The sequence below is a fragment of the Asparagus officinalis genome, chromosome 7, assembly GCF_001876935.1.
Source record: "Asparagus officinalis chromosome 7, Aspof.V1, whole genome shotgun sequence".
Taxonomy (NCBI): domain Eukaryota; kingdom Viridiplantae; phylum Streptophyta; class Magnoliopsida; order Asparagales; family Asparagaceae; genus Asparagus; species Asparagus officinalis.
This window is the reverse complement of record NC_033800.1, coordinates 7,889,224-7,901,812: the sequence shown is the minus strand read 5'-3', so window position 1 is coordinate 7,901,812 and position 12,589 is coordinate 7,889,224. Positions and strand designations below refer to the sequence as shown.

The window sequence follows — 12,589 nt, the reverse complement described above, 5'->3', positions numbered from 1 at the left end:
GTATTGACGGAATGCGGTTACTCTAAAAATAATTCAACAAGAGTCTCCGTATTTCAAAGATTGTCTAATGAAACGTCAAGACCCAAAATGAGACGTTTCAACAAGAAGAAACCTGTAATCCGACAAGGTGAATTCCCTGAGGTCACTATCAACATGACCAACAAAGGAAAGCAACAGTCAATCAATCCCGACCCTGATTTCTCTCCGGGAGGGAGAGTTGAACGGGGTCTCTCTCAAAGGATGTCGCGATTACAGAGAAGAGCCAACCGACGTCGAGATTACAAGAAGATGCACGAGGGGCTATCTTCAGATGAAGAAATGTCAGATGCTTGTTCTGCTGTGGCTTCGGATGATACCGCATCCAGTGTCGGCCAAGTCATAGAATCATTTGCAATCACGCCGGATCAATTGGCTCACATACTGCAGGAAGCGTTGGCTAAACAACGCGAAGAAATTAGAGCTGAATTCAAAACCGAGATGGAGTTGACTATGCAGCAGATGCGAGATTTGCAGGTTCAGCAACATCAACCGGAATCAAGCCAAAGAGCAGAATTCAGCCGACGTAACGAAGAAGATGAGACTATCTTCGACGATCCTCCTCCAGATAAAGACAATTCCGGAAGCGGCCCGGCCAAGTCATCTACTCAGCCTCCACAGATCTACTTGAAAAAGAGTGAAGAAGAGGACAAGAAGATGCACGATCTTGAAAGCAAAGTTAATGCTTTGATGACTGCTCAAGAAGTGAAGAAAACGGGCATTCCATACCCGTACCCGAGGGAGTAGGACCTGATTCCTTACCCCCCAAAATTTAATTTGATTAACTTTACTCCTTTTGATGGTAGGGGTTCACTCACTCAGCACTTGATCTATTTCAAGTCGCATCTCGGCGCAATATCTGGGAACGAAGCCCTGATGGTCCGGTCATTCGTAGGAACCCTTCGCAGGCCTGCCTTCGATTGGTACCGACGCCTTAAGCCTGGGAGTATCACTAGCTGGGAAGATATGGAAGGATTGTTCCTCACCAATTTCTTCGACGACGACACGGAGATCTCTATTGGTACGTTGTTGGACGAGAAGCAGATAAATGGGGAGTCGGTTGATGTTTTTGTCAAACGGTTCCGGAACAAAGCTGTAAACTGCCACGATCCACTCACAGAAGAGTTCATCCTACAGACTTGTCACAACAAATTGTCATTGGATGTGTTAGAGGTAATGGGGGTTGTACCCTCTAAAACTTGGAAGGAGTTAAAGGTGAGGGGTGAACAGGCTGAACGCTTTCTCAAGAGAAAGAATTTGGAGAGAGGTTTGCCGCCAGCTAATAATCAAAAGCAGAACTTTAATCCTCGAGGCAGAGGAAGAGGGTCTACGGCAGCTGTGGATGCACATCAAACGTCGCAACAGCCGCCACAACAACAACCACAGCAGTCATCTTTCCAGCTGGTGCCAAACCAGAATCAACAACCTCCGAGACAACCCAAGACTTCGGAGCCCAGATTCCCGAAGGAATACTCTTTCAAAGATGATGAAGTTCCAGTCATCTTCAAATACTTGTTGGAGAATAACAAGATCAAGCTTCTACCGGTCACAAACCAAGAAGAAGCAACGAAGACCAATGACTCGAAGTATTGTGCCTATCACAGGAGGGTCCACCATCCCACTAAGGCTTGTTATGCCTTGAAAGACAAAATACAGACCTTAATCGATGTTGGCATCGTGACGCCGAAGCCAAAAGAGAAGAAAGTAGGCGCAAACGCGGTCTCTATTAGTTTCTTGTCCTGGTTTCAAGCCGAGCCAGTATCAAAGGTAAAAATGCAAACCATCAACGATGATCCTCATGGACAGCGCCAAAAGGGGCTTGTATCTCACACAACCCCCAATGACGAAATCCTTTGGGTTCATCCGGATTTGCTTGAAGATGAACAGTGGACAACATCCACGTCAAAGAAGAAGTCAAAAGGCAAAGGAAAAGAGAAAACTTGTTACGGAGCCTCGGCAATTCCTGAGAAGAACGATGAGGAGATAGCAGCTTTACCACTTTCTGATGAAGAGCAGGAAGTTTTTGTTACAAGAAGTGGGAATGAGTACCATTATAAATATCCTGAAACTTCTGACCCAAATGCTAAAACTCTTATGGAGCTGGGGGTAGTTATAACTCCACCAGTAGCAGCCAAAAAACCTCAGAAAGTTGTTAAGCAAAAGGAGAAAGAACCTCAACACAAAGAGGTTCAAATTCCGAAGCAGTCTCGTTTTAGTCAACCGATTGGACGAGACAAACCAGAAAGCTCAAACGCTCCATACCGTTTCGACGTCATGGCTCAGTTAGCTAATATCCCAGCAAGGATCACGCTATACGAGTTGTTACGCCTCTCGAAAGAAACCAGAGAAGCTTTACAAGAAGCTTTGGCTGATTCTGAAGTATTCCTCACTCAGATCAAGCCAACTCCTGGAGGACCAGAGTCATGAGTGCAGCATTGCAATCTGGCAGCCACCAAATTTCCTTGCATTGCCTTCACAAAAGAAGACATGCAAGTCAGGAATTCAAAGCATGATAGACCGTTATATTTTACTGGATATATCGGTTCGAGCGTTGTCAACCGGATCCAAGTCGATCCGGGTTCCGCTGTTAGCATCATGCCACTTCGGTTGATGTACCACATCGGAATCCCCACCAGCAAGTTAACCTCCACAAGGACAGTTATCTATGGGTTCAATACTAGCGGGTCAAGACCGTTAGGAAAAATCCGAGTGAAGTGTCAACTCGGAGATTTAAAGTCTGAAGTTACCTGTTATGTGATCGATGCGGAGACTTCTTATAATTTACTGTTGGGTCGTCCATGGATCCACGGTAATCTTATAGTTCCCTCCACCCTTCATCAGTGTTTGAAGTACGTCGACACTAATGAGGAAGTCAAGACGGTGGTTGCGGATAAGCAACCATTCAAGGGGTTAGAAAATTACTTTACTGACTCCCTTCTTTATGGTGCTGAGTCCGATACTGAACCATCGGCCCATGGCACGGATAGCGAAGAAGAAGCTGATACCGAAGCCGGGCTCGATTATAGTGAAGGTCTTGTACTAAATGACATTGAACCTCTTGTAATCGATCTTGACGGTGATAAATCGTCGGACGAAAGTTGTAGCTGGCAACTTGCCGATGAAATAATAAAGGATGATTTAGAGTATTCGCCTTGTCTTGATAATGTAATGCAGGAATTGTATGACGATCCTAGTCTATACATGCCGCTTTGCTCATCTTGCATGACGATAAAATATCTTCAAAATCCAGTCGGAACAACTGTGATTCTACCCGCAAAGACAGGGGGTAAAAAAGAAATAATCTTTGGAAAAGGGGATCCATCCCCAACTCCTGATCTTTTCTTGGACACCAATTCGGATGAAGAAAAAACCGGGCGACATTTCTCTCGGTATAGTTCACAAGGCCTTTATTTTGGTCAAGGTGTTAGGGTTCCACCCCGTCCTGCCTATGTACCAAAAGAAAAACCAGTTAATTATTACAGTCGTAATAGGGGTCTGGGTTATGCTTCATCATCCGATGACGATTATGGCCAACAGATTATTAACCAATTAATAGACAGGAGTGGGCATTCATCCGACACTTCAAATTAGGATTCTGATGTGAGCATTGGAGAAAAGTTCAAAAGTCTCATGTCAAACATGGAAACAGTCGATCCTTCTACAATAGAAGAAGACGATCAGTTGCCCACTTGGGAAGATCCTTGGACACATTACATGAATATCCAATACGGTGATCGATTCGAGCAAAGAGAACCTCCTACTGAGGATAAAGTAGATCAAGTTAATATGGGTGACGAAAGTAATCCGAAACCTATATTCATTAGTGGTGATCTTCCACCGGACGAGAAAGAGGAACTAATCACCCTCATTCGAGAGTATATCGACGTGTTCGCTTGGAATTATGAAGATATGCCTGGACTCGACCCAAATGTAGCAATGCATAGCCTTAACATTAAACCGGATGTTAAACCTGTCAAACAACAACAAAGACGGTTTCGTCCGCAAATTATGGAGGCAATAGAGACCGAAGTTAAGAAACTGATTGATTTGGGTTTTGTCAGAGAAGAACAACATCCTGAATGGTTGGCCAATATTGTTCCAGTCCTTAAAAAGAACGGAAAAATTAGAAAAAGACGACTTTCCCTTACCGATTACAGACGTCATCATTGACAACACTTGTGGGTTCGAGAGAATGTCATTTATGGACGGATTTTCTGGGTATAATCAGATTAAGATGCATCCAGACGATGAAAAGCATACAGCATTCAGAACACCCCTTGGTGTCTTCTGTTATACTGTTATGCCATTCGGTTTGAAGAATGCCGGTGCTACATACCAATGAGCAATGACGAAGATCTTTCAAGAGCACCTCCGGAAGACCGTCGAATGTTACGTTGATGACCTGGTCGTTAAAAGTCGCGATAAAAACGACCACATCAATGAGAACTCATCAGCTGAAAATGAACCCGACTAAATCATTCCTGGGAATGTCGAGCGGCAAATTTCTTGGATTCGTCGTCACTACAAAAGGTATTCACATTGATCCCGACAAGGTGAAAGCAATACATGAGCTACAACCACCGAGGAATCTTAAAGAACTCGGGGGGTTGCAAGGTCGATTGGCATATATCCGTCGGTTTATATCAAATCTGTCTGGAAAATGTCAACCATTCTCCAAACTTGCAAAGAAAGGCGTGTCGTTCGTTTGGGATGAAGCATACCAAAAGGCATTCGAAGATATTAAGAAATATCTGGCGAATCCACCTATTCTCGTTGCACCGAAATCAGGCAGACCGTTTTTGATTTATGTCAAAGCGACGAGTCATTCGTTAAGTGCATTACTTGCACAAGATGATGATAACGGTCACGAACAAGCTGTGTATTATCTGAGTCGTACATTGGTAGGAGCTGAGTCTCGTTATCCGATGATTGAGAAGGAATGTCTCGCCTTGGTATTCGCGATTCAGAAAATGCGACACTATTTAGTTGGACAGACAATATATGTCATTTCCAACATAAATCCCGTCCGAGTATTCATGACCCAACCGGCCTCCATGAATTGGCGTTTAGCCAGATGGGCTTTACTCTTGTCGCAATATGACTTGTACTTCAAGCAACAAAAATCAGTTAAAGGACGAGCTATTTGCGATCTTCTGGCGGAAAACCCTATGAAGGATGTAGTCGAATTGTACGACGATTTGCCAGATGAAACTCACGAAGTTAATACCACCTCACATCAACAAGTGTGGCAATTGTACTTCGATGGGGCTTCCTGATCAACCAATGTAGCGAGCGCACCCGGATGTTCTAAAATCTCCTCAGGAGTGGGGGTCGTTTTAGTATCCCCGGGAAAGCATGTCCTACCTAGAGCGTATTCGTTGACCGAACCATGCTCCAATAACGTAGCCGAGTACAACACACTGATAATTGGACTCAATTTTGCCAAAGAACTGGGGGTCGAATACCTTGAAGCTTTTGGAGATTCTCAACTGGTAGTTAATCAGATTCGAGGAGAGTATGAAGTCAGAAATCAAGACCTGATTCCATACCACCAGGTGGCCATTGAGGTGGCAAGCTCGTTTGAAGAATTTTTCATCGAGTACGTTCCGCGTCTCCAAAATACATACGCAGACGCATTGGCGGCATTGTCGGTATCTCTGGCTCAGCCTCCCGAGACAGAACAATTAATTATAGTGAGAACTCATCAACTTATCGTCCCTATCTACGATTCGGTTGCCAATTCAACAGGAGTTGAACCTGAAGTTCGAGATTGGCGCTTCCCTATTATTAATTATGTCTTACACAGTATCTTACCGGAAGACGTAAAAGAAAGGGATTCGATTCGGCGGAGAGCACCGAGATTTTACTACAACGCTGAATCACAAATGTTGTACCGACGGTCGTACGACGGTCTATTACTCCGTTGTCTATCTAATAAGGAAGCAGAACAAGCACTCAAAGAGGCGCATGAGGGGACGTGCGGTGCACATCAACCCGGTCCTAAACTCTGCGTTATTGGCCGACTATGGTAAAGGATGCGGTTGACTACACCCGACGATGTCAAGCGTGTCAATTACATGCAAATTATATGCACATACCTCCTGAACATCTACATCCTTCGGTAACATCGTGGCCGTTCGAGACATGGGGAATGGATATCGTGGGTCCTATTTTTTCATCTTCGGTCAAAGGAGACCGTTTTATTCTAGCAATCACTGATTACTTCTTGAAATGGGCAGAAGCAGTTCCACTTCGAGAGGTGAAGACGAGTGATGTGATCGAATTTATCAAACACCATATCATATATCGATACGGTGTTCCGAGGCGAATAGTGCACGATAATGGACCTCAATTCGTCAGCAACGCATTTATCAAGTTCTGCAGTAAATTCGGGATTAAGGACGTTTCATCGACTGCTTATAATCCTACAACTAATGGATTGGCCGAAGCTTTTAACAAGACTATCATCAAAATTCTGGCAAAATTGGTGAAAACCAATAAACGAGATTGGGACGATAAACTCGGCGAAGCTCTCTGGGCTTATCGTACCACCGTCCGTACGCCAACCGGAACCACCCCGTATGCCTTAACATATAGGTGTGAAGCCGTCCTTCCATTGGAAATACAGATTTCTTCCCTCCGTATCGCTCTTACAACGGGAATGACGACGGAAGAACATCATCAGAAACGTCTCGAGGAATTAGAGATGTTAGATGAGAAACGCTTGGAAGCTCAACAACAGATCGAGTTTTATCAAGCTAGAATTTCCCGGGCTTTTGACAAAAAGGTCCGACAACGAAGTTTTAAAGAAGGAGATTTGGTCCTCGCCGTCCGAAGACCTATGATTCTCACTTCTAAGAAGAAAGGTAAATTTGAACCTAAATGGGAAGGACCGTTCGTGATAGAGACAGTCTATTCAAACGGTGCTTATCGCCTGATTACTCAGGATGGCAACAAATTAATGATGCCAATAAATAGGAAGTTCCTGAAAAAGTATTATCCATAATACGTTCAGGATAACCTATGTAAAACGAGAAGTTCATAGAGAATCCTGTATAGGATATTTCAGGATAACCCGATATCAGTTGATTATTCTAAATGAAGACTGATCATGTGAATAATCTATTCTTAATTGTTATAAAAATGATTAAGATCTCCTTATTATTCTTGTTGAGATGAGATTTAATGACAGTTAATCTTTCCTCACAAAAAATTCTTGTTGAGATGAGATTTAATGACAGTTAATCTTTCCTCACAAAATCCGATAACATGATCATGGAAGAGGAGATTCGATGATTTGTAATCTCACACCATGAAACCCTCACTGATCGGATCAACCAATAGTCATCAGTCCGTATCAGTCAACAAATTATTTTGTGTCAAATTCTTATGTTTGAAATCAAAATTCCTCACCGAGTAGTTTGTGCAAATCAACGAACTCATTGTTATTTGCACCCTACTCCAATTCTTCACCCGGTCAAACCTTTAAATAGTTAGGACCAGAACCAAAATCCCCTCTCGATTCCTTCAATGAACGAGAGGTCCACAAACTAAACGATCAAACCTTCCTACAGTTAGGATCGTCTCAAAAACTCCCACTTGGTCAAACCTTACTACAGTTAGGACCACAACCAAAATCTCCTTTCGATTCATTTTGCGAACGAAAGGTCCACTTTTGAATTGACTAATCAAACCTTATGACAGTTAGGATTATTCAAACCAATCCAGATTCTCTAAGTGGAGATCCCACTTTGAGTTTCCCTTTGCACCAAGAGATAAAATATAAAATTCTTCCTCTCCAATTCTGGGTTTATCTCTACCAACAAACAAGAGATCAGGAGATAGAATATAAAATTCTTCCTCTCCAATTTTGGGTTCATCTCTACCAACAAACAAGAGACCAGGAGATAGAATATAAAATTCTTCCTCTCCAATTCTGGGTTTATCTCTACCAACAAACAAGAGACCAGGAGATAGAATATAAAATTCTTCCTCTCCGATTTCGGGTTCGTTGTCCTATATAGGAAACGCAACCTACTCACACTTTAAAATCCATGTCGTTCACACATGGAGGATGTTATCTCTATCCCTTATCAGAGATAAGCCTACATCTGACACATGTAGCCTACATATTCAACATTGTAGTTCAAAGTCTAAAAGAGTTTAATTCTTTTAGCACAACGTTATATGTGAAACGGACCTAGATGATTCACATACTAGCCCGACTCAAACGGTAATCGGTAAAGACATATCAAATCCGTTGATGGCTGAGGATTTGCTAAAAATTCTATAAGTATTATGGTTATTTATTCTAAAACAAGAATGAGTAATCATAATAAAACCTCAATGAGCAAAAGGATTCAATATATTGACCAAAAGTGTTCAAACAAAACTACAAAAAAAATATATGTCCTCCAATTACAAGAGTTTATATTGACGAATCTGATCTTCAAGCTGTAAAAGCTCTGACGCACGAGCTTGTTCAAGCTCAGTTGCCAATTTAACTTTGAAGGCTTCTTCGTCAACATTCTGAAGTTCGGCGACCTCCCGCTCCTTTTCAGCAAGTATCTCATCCTGAGTATTCAGTTGCTGAAACAGGTCTTCTTCAGCTTGAGTTACTTTTGTCAACTCAGACTCCAGGATTTCACGAGCATCCTTGGCATTTACAAGTTGCTCTTCTAAGCGGGCTATCTCCGCTTGGTTCGACTCTAAGTCCTGGCGCAGATTAACCTTGGCATGTGTTTTTCTGCCAACACTCACCCTAAGTTGAGTACTGTGGGCTCTTAGCTTTTGGAGTTCGAGATTAGCTGATTTTTGAGAATCACGCCACGCTTGTAACTTGGAGTCCATACGAGAAGCAATATAGGAAGGTACGCTTTCGGTTTGAAGACCTTTCAGAAGTTCAACATGTTGCTTCAAGTCGACCATATAAGCGTTGATCGAATCGGCTAACTCGTTATATCCTTCCTCTCTGATCCCTGATATATAACGGTCAAGAGGTCTCTTAAAATTCTCAAAGTGCGATCCTTTGGAGAGAATACGATCGACCATAGAATTCAAAAAGGAGATGAAGTCGTGGAGATCAGAGCAAATGCCAGCCTTATCAGGATCCTCGTCTGTTAACAAAGCTTGAATGTGATTTGATAATGTTGAGGAAGGAGCTGATATGAAAACAAATATGTTAGTACAAAATATATGCGTGCATGCATAACGATGAGTGGAAGCATACCAAGTTGAACAGAAGAGCCTTCAGCACGATCTTGTTCACCCAATGGGGGTAGTTCGGCCTCCTGAGCAGCCAAAGTCGGTTCAGGAATGGTAGCTTTTGACGCACTAACTACGTCAAAGATTTTTTAATCTCAACCGCAGAGAACTTTGGGTCTAAGTTGAGAGGCTCCTTGGGAGAATATTCTGCAAGCAAAAGAACCACAATAAGTATGATGGAATGTTGATCGTAAATTCGAAACAAATTATGGGTGAAACTTACCAGCTCTAGGCACAACATCAGCCGACGTACCAACTTCTTCAGTTGGTCTCGCTTTTGTTGCGATCGGGCTAATTTGGGGAGTGACGGTGATTTCTATCATCATGGGGTCTATAGGAGTAGAAGGTTGAGGTTCAAGAACTGATGATTGCAAATAAACCTCAGTTCCTGCCCATGGCACGAGTTCACTACCCTCCGATCGATCAGACGTTCCAGTGATTATGGTAGTATCAGCTCCAGCAGCTGGTCCTATAATTCAAACACTTATATGATCAATCAAGTTAAAACACATATGTATGTATGTATGGAGTTCACAAAACCAAAGTCTTACTCTCAGAAGGACCTGCTTCTGTTGAACCGACTCCAACGTTGGATTCTGTGGCCGCACCAGGAGTTTTCCCCGATAATAAATCAGAGATATACTGATGGCTGCCTTCAGAGAGGTCAAAATCGAGGTGATGCTCATTGAATTCCTCGACCCCTGTTGCATGCGTGGCCTCTCCTCCAACAGATTCTTTCATTATGGTATCTACAGAACGTGTTGAATCGTAAATGACACGTAAATTTAAACGAATTTGCTCAAGACAAAGATTAATTTTACCTTCGTTGGTCGGGACGGATTCGAGAGCTCCACCACTTGTACCTGCTTCTTTTAGTTTAACTAAAAGGAGACCAAGCGCACAAGTCATTAAAGGAGGCACAAGGTCTGATTCATTCATTTCTCGGATTTCTCTTCCAAGAGGAGAAAGATCAGTACCTGTATCCGCAGCCGAGGGATCGATGTCAGAAATTGGTGGAACATCAGTTGATACTTCTTTCAGAGCATCCTGCATTTGCTGGACGAAGCTGGTCTCCTCAGTCTCCATACCTCCGGGAGAAATAGCATCAGCTGGCAATTCTCCTTCTTCTTGACTCCCTACAGAAATTGAAAATAGAATGAGTTCGAGCGTTAAGAAGCGTGAAAGCAATAAAAATGAATTGTTACCTTGTTCTTCTGAAGAAGCGCTACGTGCAGACGTTTCCTCTAAAGCGGGGAGATGAACACGTGGTTTAGAAACGGCTTTTTTCTGTCTCTTCAGTGGACGTACTTCAGAACCTTCATGACGACGTTTTGTACGTAATTCAGTTCCGGGAGGAATCTGAGTTTGAGCCTGAGTGGAAGATTGATATCTTTGCCTACGAGTAAGAGGCACTGTATCCTCTTCATCCTCTTCGTCTCCACTGAGAACGTCTACCGTCATCCGATTAGGATAGGTCATGACGACTCTCTCTCCCCATTTTTTCGGAGCAGCTTGTGGTTGGGCCGGAGCGACAGAAGGTCTTCAGAAGTCTCTGTTTCCTCACTATCAAATTCCTCTTCACTACCAGCTGGAAGAACCGGTTCCTTTCCTTTTCTCGAGGATTCAGCAGCCTCTTTTCCTCGAGTCGACACCATAGCCTCATGAGTCGCCTCTGTCGCTTGCTGCGGAGCTGCCTCTTCCTCTGAGTCCGATACTCTCCCACGTCGAGTGACGATATTAGCGGCAATCAACCACTTACAAAAGAGGAAGGTCATCCGTAGAGGCGGCGCCTCTAAAGGGAGATCGAATTCAACATTTGTGCAGCCCAAAACCAAGCTCTCGCCCCATCAATAAGTGCACCTCAAAAGCTAAGGTGACGATTCGGGTTGCCGATATAAATTTGGTCATAGCCGAATTGACGGGCAAATCGACATGGAAGATAGGGCTTAATGTGGCAAACGTCCCTTACCCTGAACAACAGATATCCAGGTCGGATATTCATCAGCCATCTGAAACATCCGACATCTAGAACAGTACGGTTCTGCCTCGGGTCTTCAGCATCCAATAAAGTTGTGTTGTAAGTGCCGGAGAACCGAGGGAAGCAAGGGAAGAATTCCCAACACTTATGAATTTTGAACTGCCTCGTTATGTCCGGCCATCGATGGTTGATCCATTTGCAACCCTCAAGGGTCTGTAAAAGAGGAAGACTAGGATCCACCGTCTCAGGAGCTTCCATTAAATCTGGCCGGTGCAGAACCAACCATGTCATCAAATAAGTGTAGGGTAATTCTAGTTTCGGAACAGATATACTGGCAGAGGGTTTCTTTTTCTCTTGCGTGAATGCGGAAACTAACTGCCGTAACCCACTGTGAATAGCCGCCACCATAGCAGGAAGCAAGGATAATCTGCGACCTGTGGCTAACTGGACGGCTGGATACAACACTTCCATTGGCATAGCGTCGGATGACTGGTGAGGAACTACACATCTCTTCAACCATATGGCCAGAAAGCCAGCCAGCAGAGTAGTGGGGCGAATCGGAACACCAGCTTGAAACAAATAAGAGCGGAATTTAGTTCCGTGCGAAAACCCATCTTCTGAATGAGAAGTGTAAGATTGTGCGTTTGTTTTCTCCAACAGCCGATTGATGTCACCCGGGCTCAAAGGAGCCAGAAAGCCAGCCAGCAGAGTAGTGGGGCGAATCGGAACACCAGCTTGAAACAAATAAGAGCGGAATTTAGTTCCGTGCGAAAACCCATCTTCTGAATGAGAAGTGTAAGATTGTGCGTTTGTTTTCTCCAACAGCCGATTGATGTCACCCGGGCTCAAAGGAGATAATCCACATACCTCTCCCGATCGATCCTCCAGGTTTTTGAACAGATAATCGGCGAATTGCTTTAAGCTGACCTGGGGAGATTTCTTCCTAGCTTTGGTTTCCATCTCAGCCATAGCTATATGATAATGACAAGTCAGCTCCCATAAAGTCTCGTGGGTCACAGATGACCGATCCTTCATCTTATTAAGCTGACTGGTGGTTGGGAAGAACTCTTGATATGGAACATCACCTATGGGCAAGCCAGACACCTTCATCATTTCGTACAATGCTAACCCGAGCTCCCCGTTCTTGGTGAAGAACGTATTAGTGTCAGGATTATAGATCTCGAACAGACGGAGGAAATGACCTACACTAATTTGCAGACCATGCATGCTGGCACGGATCGGGACTTCCAACCCTAGTTCTGCTAACTCTCGCCCCCAACGGTTCAACACATATCGAGTCATTCTGGTCCA

The 12,589-nt window shown here is 43.7% G+C and overlaps 1 protein-coding gene across 1 annotated transcript; it reads right to left on the bottom strand.

Moving 5' to 3' along the window:
- On the bottom strand, positions 10,776-12,552 carry LOC109846644. Its single transcript, XM_020415890.1, has 3 exons — positions 12,113-12,552; positions 11,270-11,947; positions 10,776-11,090 (listed from the first exon to the last, which is right to left on the bottom strand). The coding sequence occupies exons 1-3, from the start codon at positions 12,503-12,505 to the stop codon at positions 10,776-10,778; spliced, it is 1,386 nt and encodes a 461-aa protein (XP_020271479.1). The 5' UTR covers positions 12,506-12,552.